Source organism: Candida orthopsilosis (assembly GCF_000315875.1).
Source record: "Candida orthopsilosis Co 90-125, chromosome 4 draft sequence".
In the NCBI taxonomy this organism is placed as follows: domain Eukaryota; kingdom Fungi; phylum Ascomycota; class Pichiomycetes; order Serinales; family Debaryomycetaceae; genus Lodderomyces; species Lodderomyces orthopsilosis.
This window is the reverse complement of record NC_018297.1, coordinates 1,321,557-1,344,336: the sequence shown is the minus strand read 5'-3', so window position 1 is coordinate 1,344,336 and position 22,780 is coordinate 1,321,557. Positions and strand designations below refer to the sequence as shown.

Below are 22,780 nucleotides of genomic sequence, written 5' to 3'. Positions count from 1 at the left end.
AGTAGTATTTTTTAGTTACATATATTATCTATGTTTTTAAAGCAAGAATTTTAGTGTTTATTTGAGAAGAGTTGTAATGTTGATAAAGATTATACTACATTGTACTTAGATGCAGAATATTTGTATATTAAAGATCCTCTTCATCATCTTCATTTATATCATCAACTGAATACACGTAACCACCATCACCAGTCGTATTGCCATCTAGACATCCTAATACAATAGTATCATTACTGTTATTACCACTGCTACTGGTTCGTGCGTGATGATCTCCTGGCGAAGTACTCAACCCCGATCTTGATGCCAATTGATGATAATGGTGCCTTTTTGTGCCTTGATACGATTGATGTTGAGTGGCCCGTGACGTAATGAGTTGATGCTGTTCATGTTCCGCACTGACATTGAAATCAACCGGGGTGTCATTGATTGGGTCGTCATTTTCTGCCTCTTCGTAATCAATCTGGGATGAAAATGGTGTGAATGATGATACCGTGTTGGACTTAAGTGAGCTAGCGGTTGACGATAACCAATTGGGACTCTGTTGCAAATTAGTGTTTGTTGTAGAATTTATTGATCCAGCCCTCTCATCTCTTGCTCTTGTTCTTGTTCTTGCTCGTGACAATCTTGAGTTTAACGGAGATGAAACAGTAGGTGAAGCCAGTGTTGGAACGCTCGTTGTTGACATTGATTTCTTTTGACGAGGAGGAAATTGAAATGAAGAACTTGGTTGAGGAAAAGGTGATCGAGATGGTGAAGGTAAACTTGCCTGTTGTTGTGATGTCAGTACCACTGATGTTGAGGCAGGTGATGGGGCCAAGGCAGCTAATGAAGTTTGCAATGAGCTAGGTTTCCGTGATGCTGGTCGCAACATAGAAGGAGGAACTGCAGGTAATGAGGACATTGATGCAGATGATAATCGCTTCCCATCGAAATAATCCAGTGTCATGGACGATGCAGCAGCCCCTGCTACTTCTGTTGCTCCTGGTGGTGGAGAAAACATCTCGGAACCTAAATATGGATCGTTCAAGGAATCAGTAGACAGTGAAATATTCTCAGAAACAATTGATGAAGCAGATGAATGGATAGATATGGACGATGATGAGTAATTGGAAAAATTTGAAAAGTTCGATAAATTTGATGAAAAAGAACGACGATGACGATACAGCAGTAACAGCAGTAATGACAGTGACAGTTGAGCTTTGTGATGTTGTTGGTGGTGGGAATTACGGAATGACGTTGATGGTGGTAAGAAACTGCGCAATTGATGTTGATGCTGGTGTTGGTGTTGGTTTTGGTGCTGGTGTTGGTTTTGGTGTTGATGTTGATGTTGATGCTGTGGGAGCTGTTGGCTGTGCTGTTGCAAATGCAGGGGGTTCTCTTTATCAACTTCTTCACTAAAATCAAAATTATTAAACAAGGGAGAACTTGAAGGTGATGAGGACGATGCTATTGATGATGATGAAGATTGGTTGTGATTATGACTATTGAAAATTGGTTGGTCAAAAGTAAAAGTGTTAGCTCTAGTCAACTTTGTATTCAAATTGGTACTGATTGATTTCACTTTTGAGTTTGATCGTTGACGTTTAATCACTTTACCACTGTTCAAGGTGGTAAACGAATTCGATGATAACGATCGACTATGAGACGACATACTCCAAAAATCACTAATACTTGCTGATGTTAGTGCTGACGGTCTTGACGCTGTGGAGTTAGTAAGGTTTTCACCACCACCACCAAATTGATTAAATGACTTGGCTCGTGTTAATAATTTGCTATCCTTTCTCACTCGACTTAAATTAGCTTCACAGGACACTTCATGTTTGATGTCCTTCATTTCAACATAATTTTGTGGATAACAAAACGCTTTATACTTGGTGAAGAAGTTCTTATATCCACCTTCTAGTATAACAACATCGGGCCATGACAAAAATGGGTATGAATTTTGATTCAACATTCGATCACATTTACGAAGGTGTTTGGCCATAGTCGGACCTCTGAATATACTAAACTCGCAATGGAAAATAAGCAACTTCTTTTTGCTTGTTGGTGAAGACCCCTTTTGATGGCTCTGTTTAATAAAGACATTTTCCAATGCTTCCTTAGTTGATATATTCATTGCGTTAATTATATGACCTCCATGATATTCATAGTCAAATCGACAATCGACAATGATAAACTCGTCAAATTCATGTTTATGTTCCCCACAAAGAATCTTGTATAATTGATCTTCATTAATTCGGGGCAACACATCGTTTCCCAGTGTAAATGTTTGTATATTGGTGTGCTTTAGCTGGGAGTTATCTTCATGTATTTGGAAGTTGTCAATCTCTCGTTGCGTTTCACACACGGAATGAATACGTCTTATAGTTTTGGGTCTATTTGTAATTGGCGGTCTTGACATGGCACGTGTAGGCAGACGTAACAATGTATCATGGTCATGGCTTTCTTGCTGTTGGTTCATTTGTATGCTATTGGTTTTCCTATGCATTACTGGAGACCCAATATTGATGGTGTCAAAGGTTGTTTCACCCTCGTCCTCAGAGTCCTCATCCTCAGAGTCCTCATCCTCCGCTTCTTCTCCTTCCTCGATTTCGTCATTGTAATTACCAGAATCACAATCGGTAGGAATATCTTCGTCCTCGTCGTCATCCACATCATCGTAAGTTGACGTACATTCAGTTACTTTTGGAGTCATGTGTAAATTAGCGAAAAAGCTATGAGATGATTTGGATACTACTTCAGTCATTGATTTAGTGAAGGCTTTGGTCTTTTCCTTTACATTCAAAGGGAAATTAGTCAAGCTCTTAAGCGGTGTTCGATTAAACATTGGTGGAGAACCAGATGATGAAGAATTGGAAAATGATGAATTTGACGTTTTTTGCTGTAAGAATAATCTTCTGGACGATGACGATGTTGTCTTGGTGGGTGTGGTGGTATTAGTAGTTGCCCATTGGTTGCTTTTGTCAGAACGTATCAGTTTGGCACTATTCAGATCAAGCCTATCGTTGGAGGTGTCAGCACCACCTCCAACACGATTGTCCCTTTCAATATCCATTTGATCACTGCCACTGGTGGATGAGCTTAAACGATGGTCTTTCTTTTGGAATCGCAGTAGATACATTTTGTTCGATTCACTGGACAATAAAGATGATGATGATGCTTTTCTTATGGGATGGGAAAATGGGTGTGGCCTGTCATTTTGATGTTCCATTTTGGCAAATTTATTTGATCTTCTCTGTCTTTCTCTCTCTCTCTCCGCCTTTTGCTTTCTTCCTACTCCTTTACCTCTGATTTCAAAATAAAATTGGTTTGTAAATTAATGCAACACCGTTGATAATATTATAATTCTGATCCCGTGCAGGTCTCAACTTCGTGGGGCGTGGAGTTATGTTTGTCTTCCAATAAAGGTGATTAAATTTTTTTGGTTGTCAAAATTTAGAGTCTTGGAACAGCAGTAGCAGCTTGTACTTTATCACAGTTACCTTTTGACTTTTTCTATGCTCTTGTACGTTATAGTAGTCGTAGTAATGAGTGAGTGATAAATAAGTATTAAAGTGTGTAGTTAGTTAGATGCAATAGTGTTACCCAATTGGGTGCTTGGTTGTTTAAATAATAATATTATGTATTTGTTGTTTATTATTTTGTTTTATGTTTTGTTCGTTTCAGCTTGGTTGTAAACACAACCAAATTGTAGAACTCTTTCTTCTTATTGTTTAACTTTTACTAATATTCTACTCATTCCGACTGACTCCAAGTGCTATCCTACTATGGATATGTATATTAGTATACTAATCACTTGGAAGTAAGTAACAGTGTAAGCATATCTCTGTAGTGTAGCTTAGTAGCTAGAAGTTAGTAGTAAGTAGCGTGTTTTGATGTGGTGTGTGGTGTTTTTGTGTAATCTTAGTCGAAGAATGAAATTTATTTTGGGTCACGTGAATAATTGCACGTGATTAGCACCTGACTATTTATTTGTGCTTTTCTTTTTAAAGAACCAGGTGTAGCCGAGAGAGAGAGAGAGAGGATACAACAACCGTATAAGTCTAAGGCAAGAGCACCGGTTAACAGTACCTTCATCCAACTTCCATTTCCTAGCAAAAGTCCACGCTGTTTGTATACGTCATTCAAACAGAGATTGCCACTTTTCACTTCCAATACCTCATCAAATGAAGTTTAAGAGTCTACTACAGTTTCGCGTATAGGCATATTGTTTTATAATGGACTATGATAAGTTACTGATCGAACTAGATCTAAAGACGGGGAAGAAAGTTATCAATAATAAATACAGAATACTTAAAAAGATTGGACAAGGACAATATGGTAAAGTACTACTAGGACAGGTATTGGATGACAACAGAAACAACCAGCCTGTAGTGAGGAAACAATCCACGTTAAATGACAAAGTGGTAACTGCATCATCAACATCTGTAACCTATGTTGCCATTAAAACGATTAATCGAGTCGATAAAGCCAAGTTAATTACAAAGTCGTACATTAGTAATGTTACCAAGATCAAAAAGGAAATTAAGATTTTAAAACAGTGTAATCATCCCAATGTTGTTAAGCTATATTCAGTCATTGACGATACCCATTTTGATAAGATTCTTCTTATATTGGAGTACTGTAAATACGGAGAAATTGATTGGAAACACTATAATCACTATTATGAGAAATATAGTACGCACAAGAGTAGAACAGCACTTAACTTGAACAAAATATTACGAGATATTGTTAATGGTTTGGAATACCTTCATCTGTATAAGCACATCATTCATCGAGATTTGAAACCACTGAATTTGTTGATCGATGAATACAACAATATCAAAATATCTGATTTTGGTGTTAGTTTAATTTTGGAAAACACCATTCAAGATTCTAAAGAATTGGCAAACACTATGGGAACTCCCGCATTTTATGCTCCGGAATTATGTCAATTTGTTAAAAACCGGTTTTCAATGATTACCAATGAACATCATCTGTTGAACAAAATCAAGATAGATTATAGAATAGATATTTGGAGTTTGGGAGTTACACTTTATTGTTTAATGTTTAACAATTTACCATTCAATGGGGTAAATGAATTTGACATATGTAAGAAAATTGTTGATACAGAATTGAAGTTTCCTCAGATAAAGCATACTTCCAGAGTTACTGATTCAGATGTGGAAGAATTACAATTGGCTAAAGATTTGATCAAACAGTTGTTACAAAAGGATCCGAACAGGAGAATATCCTTAGAAGAAGTTAAACATCATAAGTTCACTACATTTGATCTAAATGATTCACAACGGGAGAGGTTTTTCAATTTTAATCAAGCTATATTCAAAGATGCTGATTGTAAACGGAAATTGAGCGAAAATAACGAAGAAGGGGAACCACTACAGAATAGCACTGGACTATCTACAAAGATCCGGAACTTTTTTAGGGGAAATAACTCTACTATGCCTACTCCACCTGCTAAAGATGCCACACTCGCAGCCTCAAATCTGAAGGAGCCACTTTCACATGACTCCGGTACCAAACGACCGAACTTGCCTGATTTGCAACATGTTGATGATTTGCTAGATTCATATTTTGATGACTCGTCTTCCATGGGTAGTAGTATAGGAGAAGTGGAGGAAGACCCGGTTGATACATCAAACATCCTTGGTGAGGTGGCCAATGGAAATGACAGAGACATTAATGCCTCTTTAAAACATCTACCACAACCATTAGTTTTGAAGCCTTTAACATTGAAAGACCCCTTCACTGCTACTGGTACAACTAGCAAGGTTGAAACTAGATGGCCACTGAATAATAACTCTACCCTAATCACACCAAACTCCAGTCAACAGCATTCATTGACTCCAACAAATGATATGTTTGCAACAATAGGACAAAGTTCACCAAACCAGGCCAGCACCAGTGGGCCCGTGTTTAGTCCTAGTAAACGATTTTTCGATAAACAACAGCAACAAAACAAAGAGGCGCAGCAACGACAACAACCATCCATAAAATCGTTATCTGCTGATAATGACTTTGTGATACAACCACCGTCGGTCTTTAACCGGAAGAATGGGCACCTCAACAGCAACGGCAACAACAACAACAACAACAACAACAACAACGTCAGCAACAACAGCACCACCAGCAATAGCAACAACAGTTCCAGTGGCGATAGAAGAAATAGTGCAGAACGATCAAAACCACCATATGGACTATCACGTATTCCTAGCTCATCAAGCTCATTGAATCTACATGCATATTTTACTGACGATTGTGATTCATTAGAATCATTGCATTCTATTCAATCAAATCATTCGTCGTCGGTGAAATACAATTTGAAGAAGATAAAAGATAACGTACTGGTGCATGATATGAAGACTAATTCAAATGAAAGTAAGGAAACAGGAACTGAAGATGCTGATGACAATGAAGAGGAAGGCGACTCCACGTTTTATTTGGGTGATGAAACCGGTGTATTTGAGAAGTATAAAGATTTGAGTACATATTTGGATAATCTTGAATAGAATGGAACTAACAGTTCATCGCGTAGTGTGTTTATGTATATATTGCAAAATGAATAACTGCAGTATAGTTGTAAAATGGTTTTCTCTGATGTTCAAGAGGTTGGTCATCTTACAAAAAAAGATATAACTAGAATAATAATTTGATGATATTAAATCGCACTTCGTCAGAAAACTTAATTGCTGAAACCAACTGATGCACCTCCTTCTTCCTCTATTTTTCTAACTCCCCTTCCCAAGGTAGCCATGGTACGTATGGCTGCATCCTCCATCTCCTTGCCAACAACATAATTTTTATCATCATCACGAAATTTCAGCAATTTAAAATTTTCGACTTCTGAAACTTTATCTAACTTATCCTGAGGTTTATGGGCACTAGAAACGGATTTGTTACCAACTTGTGTCTTGTTTGCCAATTTTGAGTCTTCTTTGTTTATAAAACCTGCTGTTGCTTCAATAACTTACCCACGCGCTAAAAGACTTTTTTGACTCCGACCACCTTTCCCTGGACCAAAAACTTAGGAACATCTTGACTTCCCATACGTAAATCCCTTCATGCTCAAGCTACATCTATAAATCTACCCCTTTTTCGCTATTAACTCCAAAAGGGCATCCTTCCACCGTCTGATTTAGATTTTGTTTCCTGCCTGCGTAACCAACCTTTCAGTTTCGGTTGTCAGCCGCACTCTTTATTTTTCTTACTCCCCATATGTGTAAAAGTGTTTTGTGCACAACCCTCTTTTCGACGTGTGATTATGTTCCACTATAACCCATTTGATCAACACCTACACATCTACGCATACACACGCCCCTCTCCCACATATAAAGTCTCAACGAGTTTTGGTCTAACAATGAAGCCTCGTTTTTTTGTTAACCACCTATTAATCTATTTTTGTCAACCATGTATTAATTTATTTTCTTCGTTTCTGGAACAAAAGAAATTAGAAAAAGGAATTATCTGACAGTGTACGTCACCACCCCTTAAGATAAGACATCAGACACAAAATTAGTTATAGTCCAAATAGAATCAAGCAATTAACTTTGCAACAGGCACTTTTTCTTCTCCTAACACCACATACACACGCACAATTGTGATCCCTTGACTGATAACGATGCTATTGCGGCGTATCTTGTCAAGTGGTGGTACTTTGAAAAAGAGAGCAAAGAGGGGCCTTTAACCCGGAACTTTTGTACGTCTTTAATAGTCTCTATATTTGAAGGAAAAAAAAGAATCCGTCTTTGGGGTTGTTTTCTAATTTTATTTAATGAATATTTTAAACGTGTATTTTATGAATTATACATTATTGTAGTCGAATTATTATTATAGTTAAATTTCTCTGTTTTGAAGTCTTTTAACTGCACCCTCAAACGATTTCAAATTTAGCGGATTGGAGGTTTGAACTTTCTGCATGAAAAAGTCTAGGGAGTGGCGAAACTTTATTAACAAAAAGCTTTAGAAACTTTGAGCTCTTCGCATGCTGGTAGCTAATTTGCACTTGTAGTGGGTGTTTATACCATGAAAGCTTGTTGCTTATTTGTTTCAAAGCAGCAGTAGACTACATATCATGGTTTCCTTAGGACTGGGTAAACAAGAAACGGTCGTTACTGGAATTGCATGAGTTACAGTTAGCACGAAGGAAAGTAAGTGTGAAGTTTTGGATTCAATGACATCTGTCTTCTATAACTGAGATTGAGCTCTTTTACCAAATACATTTGGTTTCATTATCACTATCACAAAACTCGAGGGGTGGGTAAAAAGTTTCGACATTGCATTGTATACTGTTCGTCAAACCATCTAATAACTACTGAACAAGCGTAGTCCAAACAGCGCAAGCTTGCATTTCCAAATACACACAGAGATACAAGCTGTTAATGTAAAGTAGTACCCATTTGGGCACCACATTTATTGCTACCCATCTAGCTCGCTCCTTTCACGCAGCTACTAAGCATACCCGCCGTGGATTCATCTCTTCTATTTACCCACTCCTCCTCCACTCTTGTTGGATTGAAATTTTATATCTGGGTTTTAGTGGTTCCATTCGCAATCACTATATTCCAGTCTCTTTGTGCATTCCATTTTAAAAGCCCCATTAATTTGATTGGAGCATTTAGAGCTCGGGAGGTATTTCATACATTTGAACAGATGGAGCATAGTCCAAGTATCTAAGATGCTCGAGGCTGTTCTGTAGTACACTTTCCAAATACCTCTTTGTGTTTTTGTTTTCAATCTTCCCCGTTAACTCGGGATGAAGTCCCTCGTCACCAAACCATTGAGAAGTACCCCCGTAGTTTGGAATTTTCCCATTCAATGTTGTGTCAGTTAAAACCGCCGTCTCGTAACACCACAATCTTGAAACGTTTTTGGGTGTATATCCTCCACCTCCCAAAACCACCATCGGTATTCCAAAGCTCTTGAGAAAATTTAAACAATTACCATGTCCTTTCAAGGACAAGTTAAATCTCCCTAAACGGTCACCACCTAAGGAATCTGCACCACATTGTGCAACAATGATAGAAGGTTGGAACTTGGGCATCACAACTTGCATAATCAGCTTAAACAATGCCACATACGATTCATCATCAATCCCATCTCTCAATGGCACATTAATGGCAAAATTCTTACCTTTGCCTATACCAGCTTCATCACCTGAACCAGTCCCAGGGAAAAATTCACCATCATATTTGTGGAAACTAACCGTCATTACTCTATCGGTTGTGTAAAATGCCTCTTGGACTCCATCCCCATGATGTAAATCGATATCTACGTACAATACTCTTGGATGTATTCTCAATAGATTTATGATGCACAAGACTATATCATTTATGTAGCAGAATCCGCTTGGTTCAAACTTTTTGGCGTGATGTAGTCCTCCAGACCAATTTATTGCGATGTCGGCCATGCCTGCAAGAATTTTCCTCGATGCATCTAAAGATGCCCCAGCATAAATGGACGAGTAATCAAACATTCCGTCAAAAACAGGACAATCGTCACCTATATTGAATTTTGCCAATGTTTGATCACTTAATGTTTTCACCGTTTCTGGAGTCACTGACTGAAGAAAGTCGATGTAATCTTCAGAATGGAATTGCAACAACTCTTCCTGTGTAGCTTTCCTTGGCGTGTACAAGTCCATTTTTTCATGAAGCTTGTACGTACTCACCAAGTGATCAGTTAACATTAGTCGGAAAGGCTTCATTGGGTGTAAAGTGCCGTAGTGGTAGTTTGCCACTTCTGGATTGTAGTGGTAAGAAACTTTGGTCTTGGAGGATTTATTGGGGTGGTATAGTGGAACGTGCTTTTTGGTCTGTTCGTCGACGGTGAACGTCTCCGTCTCACTTGTAGAGGCATCCATTTGGGAGTTGTTGTGCGCTACTCGAGAGTGAGGGTCTTTCTACCTGCGTAATCCCTTCGGTATTGTTGTACTTAAAATGATACTTTGAGGTTTCTCTGCAGAAAAAAAAAGTAGACGAGACAAAAATTACACCTTTGCCACCTGACATAGCCATTATCATCCACCACCTATCACTACAATGTCAGGATCAGCTGGATTTGATAGACACATTACTATATTCTCTCCAGAGGGGAGGTTGTACCAAGTCGAATATGCCTTCAAAGCCATCAATTCGTCGAACATCACCTCAATTGGAGTCACGGGACAAGATTCAGCAGTTATTATATCGCAGAGGAAGATTCCTGATAAATTGTTGGATGCAAAGACTATATCCTACATTTTCAAGATTACTCCAAGTATAGGTATGGTTGCCACTGGGTCCATAGCTGATGCCAGAGCACAAGCAATGAGAGCACGTAGTGAGGCTACGGAATTTAGATACAAGTATGGATATGAAATGCCAGTTGAAAGTTTGAGCAAAAGAATGGCCAATTTGTCTCAATTGTATACTCAAAGAGCTTATATGAGGCCATTAGGTGTAGCTTTAACTTTTGTTCAAGTTGATTTCGAGGATGAAGGAAAAGGCCCACAAGTTTTCAAATGTGATCCTGCTGGTTACTATACCAGTGTCAAGGCGGTAGCTACCGGGCCAAAACAACAAGAAGCAACAACATACTTGGAAAAGAAATTTAAAAAGACCGATGTTGTTAAGGGTGATTGGAAAGAAACTGTTGATTTTGCCATTACTGCGTTGAGTTCAGTATTGGGGACTGATTTTAGAAAAAATGATATTGAAATTGGAGTTGCTACTGAAGGCGTGTTTAGAATATTAACACCAGATGAGATAGACGAGAGGCTTGTTGCCATAGCTGAACAAGATTGAGTAGCTATATATACTTGAAATCAATAAACTTTTTGTGTGAAAAAAAAAATACCACGACCACACCACTACTTTCAAGGTCGTGCTTACCAAACGTAAGGGATAAACATATAAGGACAAGCTTCCAAATATCTATCCCAATCTTTGCCATATTTCTTTTCGCATTTTCTTTGATCACGATAACCTCTATGAACCAATACAATGAAAAAGAAAACTGGGAAAAACCAAGGGAATGGTGAACTAAATCCACACATTAATGCCCAAGTTAAAGTTTGGGTGTAATCAGCAGTGTAATGCATCTTTCTAGCATAAACGTACCATCCGTCAGTCAACAACAATGAGCCATTTTCACACTTGATATACTTTGGATTAACAAGATCAGAATATGGCAAATATGGGAATGTTTTACGGATGTGAGTGTTTCCTGCCATTGTTCTTCTAAAACTATTCTTTTGACGATTGCCAGTGTCAAAGAAGTAATAAGCAACTGTAATTAAAACAAACAAAAACACATTGTAAGCTGTTGACCATTGATATTCTTGTGGATCATGGTAGGCCAAGTATAATGTACATTGACAATATGTAAATGGCACACCAGCAATATTCCAAAATAACAACATGAAACCAAACTTTTCATAAGCCATATCCCAAGTGGGCACAATCAATTCTTCACCTTTAGCACAAGCATTAGCATAAAGCCAATGAGCATAAAGTAAAAATACAGCTTGTGGGGTGACATACCCATAGTTATCGTATTGTTTGAAGCATAATCCTAAACTCAAAAAGAACAAGATGAACCAAGGAATTCTAACTTCAAAAAACATCTTCAAGTCAAGGTATTTACCAATTCTTGGATTCAAAGGTGCACCCATAAACATATCGTAGATATGATTACCAGTCATTCTGTGGTAATCACCTGTAACGAAAAGACAAACCAAGTATAAGAGAATTGACAATGAGATACCATAAGTTATAGCCACTGTCATTATTCTTCCAAAATTATCCAACATGTAATAAGCTGGCAAGATACCAGTAAAATGTAAAACCAACCATCCAGCTAATGTGGTGTAAAAAGACCAAATTGCATTACAAAAGTAAGGCAATTGTTTACCATTCAAATGAGCCAATGGTTGCCCTTTAGTCCAAACACCCGGTAAAACTAAATAAAACACGCCCTGAATGATAATAAATGATGTGAAAAATAACCAAGTACCAAATGTAGGTAATCCATTCAATTTGAATAATTCCCATAATAACAACAAGAAATAAGACCATGATTGATCTTGTTCTGGCCAAGGAAACTTACCATTGTAAAATTCAGCTCCAATCCACATATACCACATCAATAATGGAAAGCCAATAATCATTCCCAACGCACCAATGGGACCACCAAATTCCCATTCAATTTGATCCTTGGGTGTGTATCCTCTTGGAGTGGTAGGTTCTGAATCATTGGATGAGACCAATGGAGTATTATCTTCTGCCATGTTCTTGAAATACCTGTTGTCGTGCGTACTTTGAACAGAAAAGAAGAAAGGGTTATATGTGTTTTGTATTTGTTGAAAAGAAAAAAAAATTGATGTTTGTTTTGTTTGTCGGAGGTTTTGAAAATCTAAACAACAGTTTTACACAAACGCGGGATCACAACATTAGGTCGGTGTTAGTCAAACCCGCCGAATGGTTTTTGTCCAGATTGTTTTGTTTTTTTGTACCCATTTTAAGCTCAGGAATCATACGACGTGCGCCGGAGCGAGAGAAGGAATTCGCGGTACGAGGTACAGTATATTATTCTATGGTTGAATAATATCAGAAATTCACCTATTGAAGTGTCGCATGTCAAAATTATCTGTCATGGTCTTTTTAATACAAATGGAGATCTCTAGATCTATTTACACGTTATATGTAGATACAATACACCTTCTCCTCTAAATTCACATCTGTTTATTTCTTATCTTAAAAACCACTAACCTACTTCCTCTGTTGTCGCTATACTAAATGAATTCAGAACTCTTCAAGATCAGTGTAGTTCAAAATTGTTTGTGTATGGTATTTCACTGAAGGTGAACTCTACGTTTGAATATGTAAGAGCATGATTATTGATTTGCAGATGTACGAAGTACATCTTGAATATGGAGTTGGTGGGTCTATATAGTAGCATATATATACTCTACTCTACTCTGCATCGGTTTCCTCTGTAGGTACAGATCATATGCTTAGAAACCGTGCTATGTAACGATTCATATAATTTGAATAGATAGGTTTGTGTTTATCTATAACGCCTACATTCTCTCCGAAGAGGGAATAAAGTTCTTTTTGTAGTCGAATAACAGTACATAAAAATAGCAGCATAAGGAGTACCTCATACCAGCTCTTGGTTATTGTGTATTCGAGTAAAATGCCCTGAAGATTTGCAACATAACTACCATCTCGCAACCATGATAAAACGAGTAACCGCCGTGAGCACGGAAGTGCATATCTGAGGCATATATGCTACCTGGAAGTGGTTGGAAAATACAATTCTAATGTGTGTCATTGGTTTTGTTGATACTTGCAGGCACATTATGAGTGTTGCTAAATTACCATGTGTATCAAAAACAGAAAAAATAAAAGGTATACAGTGTGTTGCAAAACTTTCAAGCTCAAAGATTTCAAGAACTGGATCATAATATGTCAATGTCAACCTGAAGTAACAAGACGTCAGAACCATAAACGTGCTACCACAGACGTTTCTAAGGGTGTTCACCATGACAAATCTCGACAAAGTGTGCCCAGTCCAATCAAAGCTCATTTGGTGGCATATCAACAATTTAGAAACTTTATGTTAAAATTAAATTTCATTAATGGCATATCAAGAATTTTGATGACACAACTAGGACTGGTTTTATTTGATATTCCACATTGAAAGAATAAAAGGTGGAGATTTCCGTGTTGTTCAATACTTGGTTTATTTATTGCCAATTGATGAAGAGGATGGTGGATTTGCAATTTCATGATCTGGCAAATCTGATTACGTGTGGAAGTTAAGAACTCTGGTTCAAAAAGAGGGCACTGAAACCCCTATCACTTTGGTGCTTTTGACACTTCTACTACTGCCACTGCTGCTTTATTGCTTACACTTTTATGTTGAATCACTGCTTTCGTCTTGATATCCAAAATTGAAATTATAAAAGCCACAAAATTAATTTGAAAGTTTAAAAGCCGCAAAAAAATGTCGCTTTTTAACAAGGATATAAATTCAACTAGACAGACCCATTGTGATGGGTAATCTCTAGTCTATCTCTATTTAAGCATGCAAACAAAAGACTGATGCATTTACAGCGAAACGGGATTGGATTATGTTGTACATCTATTAAGGTCAAATTGTCTATGAATACGGTATAAACGCCAAGTCTGTTTGATCATCGTCGAAACTATCGATACCTTCCATCGTTTCATCGCCTCCATCACCCTTTACTACTCTCTTGAATCTCGATTCGTGCACCAATTTCAACTTGTCAACCCTCTCCAAAGCAATCAATGCGCTTCCATTACCCAATTTGGCCAACGCCTTGAAATATAAGGTCAACTTTTCAAAATCGTCATTATTCAAAGATACTTTCAAAAGCTGGCGAAATGTACTTTGTGCCATTAGTGCTCTTTCGTCAAACAAGCTTTTCGAAATGTAGTAGTGATCCAGTTCTAGGTAAATGTCGTTGTGATACATCCTGTAGTCTTCACTCTGTCGCTTTTCCTTTATGAAAAACATTGAGTGCATTATATGTTTTTTCAACTCTTTTACTATGGGATGGTTTCTAGGTAATTGAAGAATGCCCTTTGTTATATAAACTTTCAACGCTAATGATTCAATGTGCATTTGTTCGCTCCAATCAAACCACGAGTAACACACCAATCTCCCATCATGTAAAGTCTCCTTAGCATAGCATGATTCAGGAAACGAAATCCGATCTAGCTTATGATACTTTGGATGTCCGATTGATTCATTGGGTATTTCAAATGTTGATTTATCAACCATGGGAACAATAAAGCTATCTCTTCCTTGAGCAATCAAGGACATAACCTTAGCTACTCTGAAACCTGACACTTGTACATTATTATGTTCTCGTAACAAGTCCAAACACTTAGCCAATTCATCAATGATGCAGACAACGTTAATGCTATACCCATTGAACAAATTAAATTGAACTAAGTTGGGATATTGTGCTGTGAGCAAATTTATCTTGAGGAGCGCATCGTGGTATTCTGCATTTCTATCTCGACTAAAATACCCTGTTTGTAACCAGATTCGACTCAACTCCGAATGATCATGTTCGGCATCCGTTTCTATAATATCCACATCTTGCGAGATGTTTTCCTTCAGGTAATGTAGGGTTCCACCAAGGGGATCATTTAATTCTGCCAACGCTTCAATTGAAAAATACCAACTTTTGGCTAACGCTAATCCATCCGATACGTATGCTCTACTTGAAGATTTAGTAAGATCGGAGTATTTCAATAACAAATCTTTAACCCCACGTAAATGAGTCTTCCAAGAGAGCATTTTAGTTGATTTTGGGTCTGCTTGTTGTTGGAAATAAGCTGTTGCAGTGAAACACGAAGTTAAAATCAATATGGTTAGTAGTAGCTTTTCAATATCGTTGGCCATTGTGTTGGGCTTTTCATTTGGTCTAGGAAACGCATCACTAAGTAATTTCAAACAAATAGAAGTATATTTCGACCTATTCTGTTCGTGTACTGGTTTTCTATTTTGAATGAATTGAAAGGTTGCGGAACTTGATAACAATGCAGTAAGTAAGTATGAACATCCTTGCAGATACTTTAATAGTATTTTCAACACTGCGTTTGAACCTATACCATGAGCAAATGGGAACAAATGGTATCCCAATTCAGTCTCCGTCAACTTATTTAGATATACTTCATGTGGACCTGCTAAATCCATATCTTGGAACGTTGAGTCAATCAACTCTTTGCTAGTTTTGTAGCCAAGGTGGATAATAGGTTGTGATTCAGACTTGTAAGAAAGTTCTTTTATTGGGAATTCTGGTATTGACAGTAACTCTTCAGAACTCTGCACACTGTGGGAGTAGTCGGTTTCTCTGTTAAACTGTCTATACTCATTATCTATGTCAGTAAAGTGCTTGAACTGATCAATACCAAATATCTCCAATGAATCGTGGACTAATAGGTTTGCGTCCCCAAATAGGTCTCGCACTTCATTCGGGGCGATACTTCCCCAATTGTAATCATTTAAGAAATCAATATCCGGTGATAGCACGTCGGATATTTTGTATTTTTTGCAATGATGTGGAGACTGTTCTCGGGATTCCTCTTGTGATTGTTGGTGGGCTGGCTGTTGCACACTTGTATCCAATTCGCTATGAATTAAATTGAGATCGGCGGCATTGGATATGGAACCATCCTCAGGCGGTAGAGACCTTGATGACGATATTGGTGTTCTGATGTTGCTATGATTGACTTGATAAAACTTGAGTGAGGTAGGTTGACTATTCTGACGCAGGTCTTGCTGCTGTCGTACCAGGGCTATCAGCAGATTATTCCAAGCACGTTGAAGGTTGTGTGATTGTCGTTCATTCGACAGGGGTTCTGTAGGTTCTCCCGTACCATTGGATATTCGATCTCGATGCCATTCATGTTTAGGGTAACTTCCGTCAACGAGGATAATCTTAGGCTCTTCAAATTGGAATTTCAGTGAGGATGAAGACGACGAAGACGGTTTTTGATAGACACAAACCTTGTTTAATCTCGTGCAACTATGACAAAACGGCTTCTCTTCATCACATTTAATCTTTCTTCGTTTGCATTCTTTACATCCTCCTCTACTGTACTTACGTTTCAATATCACTTTCTTCTTAGTATGCGGTTTCGTTGAATCCATCTTGAAATCATTTAAGTAGCGTAGTATACGTTAAATTTGGACGTGTATACGGTGTTTCTAGTGCCAATTCGTGGTATTCGGATGATGATATTTTAGAGTTGATTGGTTATATGGAAATTTGTTGGGGTTTGCGAAAAAAAAAAAAGGAGAGCCGCAGGCTCCAGAGATAAAGTCGGATTTATACATCCGTTGAAGTGTAGGGGAATTATATGAGAATATGACACTCTTGGCGGTGATACGTAAGTTATATCCGTTGATAAGTTAAGATGAAGGCTATTATTTCTGTGCTTTTAGATTCTTTTTCTTCGTTCATATCATCACCAGATTTCAATCCACAGATCAAATGTAAAGTCAACAATCTTCAAACAATGACACACTCCCATCACCATGCATGGAGCTAGTGTGTTACGTAGCATGTATACGTATATCTCTACCATCAACTTTGACGAGAGAACTCGGTTCATCGAATGAAACAGAATCACCAACGAGTTACACTTCAACTCCACCCACCCTCTTTGAGTCATAGCTGCCCCTCCTCCAGGAGAATTAATCACCACTTTTACTACAACAAAGTTACTTATTTCTAAATATTATTCTATTAATAAAACGTATAAAACTAAAAGATATAAAAAAGTTGATAAAACTAAAATAAATATACCTATAATACTTTGTAACAAGATTTGTAAAATGTAAGGATGTGTAAAAAAAACATGGGGAATGAATGTATAAGTGATTGTTGTTGTAAATATGAATATAAAACAACGAACGAGGGGGGAAGGTTGAATTTGTGTGGAGTTAGTTAGTCAATGAGGATTAAATCCAATTAGCGTACTCATCACCAACGAACATATGAATGAAAATGAGTTGTGATTAAGCTGAAAATTGAATAATGAAAACTGAGGATGAGGTGGGTAAGGTCTCTTTGGTTTGGTATAATGAAATGGAAAAATTGGGGAAATTAAACTTCCACTTCCTTGTTCTGTATTCTATTAATAATTATGATTTCTTCAAAAAAAAAGAATAAGACCCTTTGGTTTGGTGAATAGATATGAATGGGATGGCAATGAGGGCGTTGAAAATCATATGATAACAACATCGGTAGTTAGGTAACAAGTGTGATACATAGCATGTCAAGGGCAAGATTCAAAAAAAAGCCACCAGCATTGGGGACTACCAGCGACAAACAGTAATTTTTTCCTGATTTTGGGGAAAAATCAAAAAAAGATAAATCCCTTCTTCATTTAACTAAAGCACTTCTTATCTTTCACCAATACTGCAACATATAACTTCCATGGTTGGATGATGGGGGGATATTAAAAAAATTATTAAGGAAAACTCAAACGAAAAAATAAAAAAACCGACAGATTGTAAACTATGCAAACATAATCATCAAAACTCTTTGCGATAAGCTTAAGTTGATTTTTCGTGTTGAGTAGAAACTCTTTGCATAGATACAAGGAAATCTTCCAATGATCTGTGGTCTCTTTGTGGCTTTCTTGGTCTACCGTTACAGATATTGTCGAATGATTCTGAGGAAGACATGATGTAGTAAGCACCACCCATAACACAGAATACACCGAATGACCAAACCCAGACTCTGACAACAGTGACAATGTCCGTCCAGTTTTGTGACCACCATCCGAACAAAGTGAACATGGTAGCGATGATATCAACAATCAAGACGGCACCAGACAATTGCCATGATGGGATAGATGACCAGAATGGACCTTGAGCTCTGGTGATGAAAATCAACCAGTTCTCAGTCAAGGAGATTTGCAAGAACAAAATACCATCAAGACCACCGAAGTTTTGAACAATACCACCCTTTGGCAAGAACATAGTGGTCAAGGTAATCCAGGTACCAATGGCCAAAATGATTCCCAAAACAATAGACATACCCCACAATCTTGGAGTGTTCCACTTAACTGGTTTTGGATCATATGGAGCGTTATCATAAGCAATAGCCAAGGTAGCAACATCAGCGAAAATAGCGATAAAGACAACCAAATCAATGTTCAAGGAGTGGTTCAAAATAGCAATCCACAAACCAAGGAACAATTCCAAGTGCAATGACAAAGCGATACGGTAAACAACATATGAGTACATACGGTGGAAAATTTGTCTTGAAGTCTTCAAAGCATCAATGATAGCAGACAAACCTGGAGCCAAGAAAACAATATCGGCAGCTGAACGAGCAGCATCAGTAGCACCTTCGACAGCAATACCAGTATCAGCCTTCTTCAATGATGGAGCATCGTTAACACCATCACCAGTCATAGCAACCAAGTAACCTCTGGATTGTAAGATTTCAACAGCGTTATATTTATGTTGTGGGAAAACTTCAGCGAAACCATCGGCATTTTCAACGAAGTCAGCAATTTCGGAACCAGCCATGTCACCACCTCCAGATAAACCTAATCTGTCGGCATCGTAAATGTTGGTACCAAGACCCAATTGACGACAAGTTTCCTTAGCAATACCAACGGCATCACCAGTCAACATTTTAACTCTCAAACCTAATCTTCTAGCTTCGTTAACAGTGGCAGCAGTATCATCTCTTGGAGGATCCATACATGGCATAATACCCAAGATTTCCCAGTGACCTTCACCTCTCTTTCTGGCAACACCAAGAGATCTAAAACCTCTTGAAGCAAATTCAGCAACAGTGTTTTGATAGTTTTCATGGACATCTTCTGGGATTGGGTGGTCATCTTCAACAGTCTTCAAGACGAATAATGGAGCACCTTTAACACAAATAATACGTTCACCTTCTGGTGATTCAACAATAGCGGTAACCTTCTTGGAAACTGGGTCGAATGGTTGGAATTCAATAACCTTGTATTTTGGCAAAGCAGCTTTAGCTCTTGGGTAGCTGATCAAAGATTTTAAGAAAGCTTTGTCAATAGCATCCAAACCCTTCTTCTTTCTAGAAGCAGCCAAACAAGCAGTCAACATCAAGTCATCTGGTTCAACACCTTCAACAGTGTATGGTTCGTGCAATGACAATTTGTTCTTGGTCAAAGTACCAGTCTTATCAGAACACAAGATTTCGACACCAGCCAATGATTCAATAGCAGACAATTTTTGGACAATAGCTTGCTTCTTAGCCAAGTAAGCAGCACCGACAGCCATGGTGGTGGTAACGACAGCTGGCAAACCAACTGGAACACCAATAATGGTGATGGCCAAAGTGTATCTCAAGATTGGAACAATTCTAACGGTTCTGTAGAAACAAGCAACCCAGACAACCAAAAGAGTAACAATAACGAAAACCAACAAAGTAGTACCAATACCGTTCAAAACTTCAGTGAAATGACCGGAGCCACCTGAAGCCTTGTTGACCAAGGAAGCGGCTCTACCAACGAAAGTGGAGTCACCAGTAGCAGTAACAAGCATGAAGGCTTCACCAGTCTTGACGGTAGACGAAGAGTAACAGTTGTCACCGTGTCTCTTGTCAACAGCCAAAGATTCACCAGTAATAGCAGATTGATCAACTTGCAACAAACAGTCTTCAGAGACAATTCTACCATCACATGGAATAACAACACCATCTTCTAATTGCAAAATATCACCTGGAACAACTTCGTTGGCGGCAATTTCAGACAATTGACCATTTCTAACAACCAAAGCAGTGTTGGCCAAAGATTTCTTCAATTCTTCGACAATAGAACCAGCTTGGTATTCTTGGATGAAACCAACAAAAGCATTCAACAACAACAAGGCACAGATAACACCGAAATCGACCCAATCTTCCAAACCAGCAGCCAAAACAGCAGCGGCTTCCATAACGAATTGAATTGGACCAACAAAGAACATAACGAATTTCAAAACCATATTTTCGTTTTCTTCAGCCAATTGATTCAAACCATATCTCTTTCTTCTCTTGTGGACCTCATCTTCGGTTAAACCGGTTCTTGGGTCAGTTTGCAACAATTCCTCCGGAACGGCTTTGAAAGAACCTCCGTCATCTTCCTCTTCTTCCTCGTCATCATCACCTCCTAATCCGTGGTGAGATTGCAATTCTTCAACCAATTGATCAATATCGGCGTCATCTTCGTCAGATGCGTTGGCTTTGTCAACCTTTTCATTAGTTGGTTCAGTAGCACTCATTCTTGATTTCTTTTTTTCTTTAAAGACTAACTAACTGAAATATGAAGAAAAAAAATAAGAATGGGAAAATGAGTGAAATAGAAACTAAAGTAGAAAGAAAGAAAGAAAGAGATGTGAAAAGTTGGAAAAATTTTAAGGGAAATCTATCGTCTTTTTAAAAAAGAACAACAACCGCTTTGGATCGTTGAATTTAGAATTGAGAGATTTTTAATGCCAATTAAAAAAAAAAAAAAAATTAAAATAAAATAGAATAATAAAATAACCATTTGCAATTGCATTGGATAATTGGGATAACAATAAGAGTAGTAATGTAAATAAAAAGAAACGATGGGTTTAGTTGAATAATATGACACTAAAAAGCCTAGTGGTGGTAGAAAAGTCAAAGATACACAATAGGGATAATCGGGTACTAGCTACTCTTTTGTCATACAAGTGGGATATTTTGCGTAACTAAATCTGCAATTTGGCTTAAATATAAACCCATTTTTCCAACCTTAACCCATCGGCTTAATAATACATATACACACACACGCTTATTATTATTACTGGCTAATAATTACACAAACAGCGCACCAACGAAGACCGACACCAACACACATACACACATTGCACAACAAAATGACCATATACACACGTCTCTAACTGAACCAATTTACGTTCAGTTTCATTCAGTTGCTATTGCATGAAAAATACCAGCTGGTGAGGTGTACGAGGAAACAAAGTTGGGAGCGGTTAAACTCCTTCCCTTGTGAAAAGAAATGAACGACCTTTACTAAACTGTTTGTTGAATTTCTTTTTCCTTGTCTACTTTTGCTTTTGCTTTTGCCTTTTGTTTATACTTTCTCTTAATCTAGAATTCCAATATTGTTTTGAATTTCTGCCAAACAAGTAACTAGTAGAGCTTTTATTGGGAAGGCTACTTTGTGCAGCTTCATTCTGCATTCTATTGTTTGCTAATGTTTTGATATTTCCTTATACAAGAAAAATAAAAAAATATAACAACCACAATGTTATTTATTTTCATTGCATTGTTTATTTAGCCGCTGAATAGAAAAATATAACAAGTAACAGGTAGCAAACTAAAATGTAAACTTTAAGTGCTTATACTTTCAGAGAGATGAATAAGATGAATAGATAAAGAAAGAAGAGAGAGAAATAGCAATGATGAAATAACATACGAGCTATCCTCATTCTTTTCCTTTGTATAGGTATACATATATATATATACATATATTTCAGACCTCATTCCTATTTTAGATCTCCAATACCATTGTACTATTCCCACGCTCTCTATATATCGTAATTAACTTTGAGATCGATATCTGGTTTTACAAATTTTTCTCCTCTTTTACTAGCGATGTTCCATTGAAATTCTGTTGATTTATTGTTTGTGTGTGTATGTGTACCTGTGCACAAAATGGAAAAAAATTATAAAAATAAATTCCCTCATTTTTGGTACACAAAAACTAAACATTTGGCCTTGGTTACACGACATATTTTTCCTATTCCCATAATAGCCGATTGTGTTACATACTTCTTTTTATGTTACCTCTTTGTATTAACGCCGAGTTTCACTCTACAAACTCTTGTTATTTAGTAGAAAACACAAACCACACACCCTTTGGAAATAGTAAGGCAGAAATTTTATAGTTACAATAAATTCCAGTGTTTTTTGTTTGTCTTGTTATTCCGGTTATATCTCCGATCGGCTATATCATTGAGACAAGGTTATAAGCGCCTTAGGATCAATAAACAAACCAGCAGTAAGAGTTCAGGACCAGCAGAAGCTGCAATAAGCACAAAACGACTTCCGCCCGATGTCAATTTGGTCCTTCGTGTAAACTTTTGACTGGCAACCAAGTGGTGAGCCACAGTTTGTACATACAGCACTTTCGTATTATATATGACGTCTTCTTGAGCAAGTAATGCCCTCCTGTTTTGTTTATTTATCTTGCAGATTACGTCGGAAAGAGGAATCGTAACATACATCTACAAGGAG

General features: G+C 37.6%; 7 protein-coding genes across 7 annotated transcripts; 2 read left to right on the top strand and 5 right to left on the bottom strand. All coding sequences in view use genetic code 12, as the record gives it.

The window, feature by feature from the left end:
- Nucleotides 1-127: 127 nt before the first annotated feature.
- On the bottom strand, nucleotides 128-3,211 carry CORT_0D06510 (Mih1 protein phosphatase; the record flags this gene model as incomplete). Its single annotated transcript, XM_003869570.1, has 1 exon — nucleotides 128-3,211. The coding sequence occupies one exon, from the start codon at nucleotides 3,209-3,211 to the stop codon at nucleotides 128-130; it is 3,084 nt and encodes a 1,027-aa protein (XP_003869619.1).
- Nucleotides 3,212-4,217: 1,006 nt separating this feature from the next.
- CORT_0D06500 (hypothetical protein) lies at nucleotides 4,218-6,509 on the top strand (the record flags this gene model as incomplete). The annotated part of the gene is made up of 1 exon (XM_003869569.1): nucleotides 4,218-6,509. One exon carries the CDS (start codon nucleotides 4,218-4,220, stop codon nucleotides 6,507-6,509), a length of 2,292 nt encoding a protein of 763 aa, XP_003869618.1.
- Nucleotides 6,510-8,614: 2,105 nt separating this feature from the next.
- CORT_0D06490 (Hos2 histone deacetylase) lies at nucleotides 8,615-9,859 on the bottom strand (the record flags this gene model as incomplete). Its single annotated transcript, XM_003869568.1, has 1 exon — nucleotides 8,615-9,859. One exon carries the CDS (start codon nucleotides 9,857-9,859, stop codon nucleotides 8,615-8,617), a length of 1,245 nt encoding a protein of 414 aa, XP_003869617.1.
- Nucleotides 9,860-10,037: 178 nt separating this feature from the next.
- CORT_0D06480 (Scl1 proteasome subunit YC7alpha) lies at nucleotides 10,038-10,781 on the top strand (the record flags this gene model as incomplete). Its single annotated transcript, XM_003869567.1, has 1 exon — nucleotides 10,038-10,781. One exon carries the CDS (start codon nucleotides 10,038-10,040, stop codon nucleotides 10,779-10,781), a length of 744 nt encoding a protein of 247 aa, XP_003869616.1.
- Nucleotides 10,782-10,864: 83 nt separating this feature from the next.
- CORT_0D06470 (Erg4 protein) lies at nucleotides 10,865-12,265 on the bottom strand (the record flags this gene model as incomplete). The annotated part of the gene is made up of 1 exon (XM_003869566.1): nucleotides 10,865-12,265. One exon carries the CDS (start codon nucleotides 12,263-12,265, stop codon nucleotides 10,865-10,867), a length of 1,401 nt encoding a protein of 466 aa, XP_003869615.1.
- Nucleotides 12,266-14,142: 1,877 nt separating this feature from the next.
- CORT_0D06450 (Lys144 transcription factor) lies at nucleotides 14,143-16,671 on the bottom strand (the record flags this gene model as incomplete). Its single annotated transcript, XM_003869565.1, has 1 exon — nucleotides 14,143-16,671. One exon carries the CDS (start codon nucleotides 16,669-16,671, stop codon nucleotides 14,143-14,145), a length of 2,529 nt encoding a protein of 842 aa, XP_003869614.1.
- A 1,410-nt stretch (nucleotides 16,672-18,081) lies between these two features.
- CORT_0D06440 (Pma1 plasma membrane H(+)-ATPase) lies at nucleotides 18,082-20,781 on the bottom strand (the record flags this gene model as incomplete). Its single annotated transcript, XM_003869564.1, has 1 exon — nucleotides 18,082-20,781. One exon carries the CDS (start codon nucleotides 20,779-20,781, stop codon nucleotides 18,082-18,084), a length of 2,700 nt encoding a protein of 899 aa, XP_003869613.1.
- Between the last annotated feature and the right edge of the window lie 1,999 nt (nucleotides 20,782-22,780).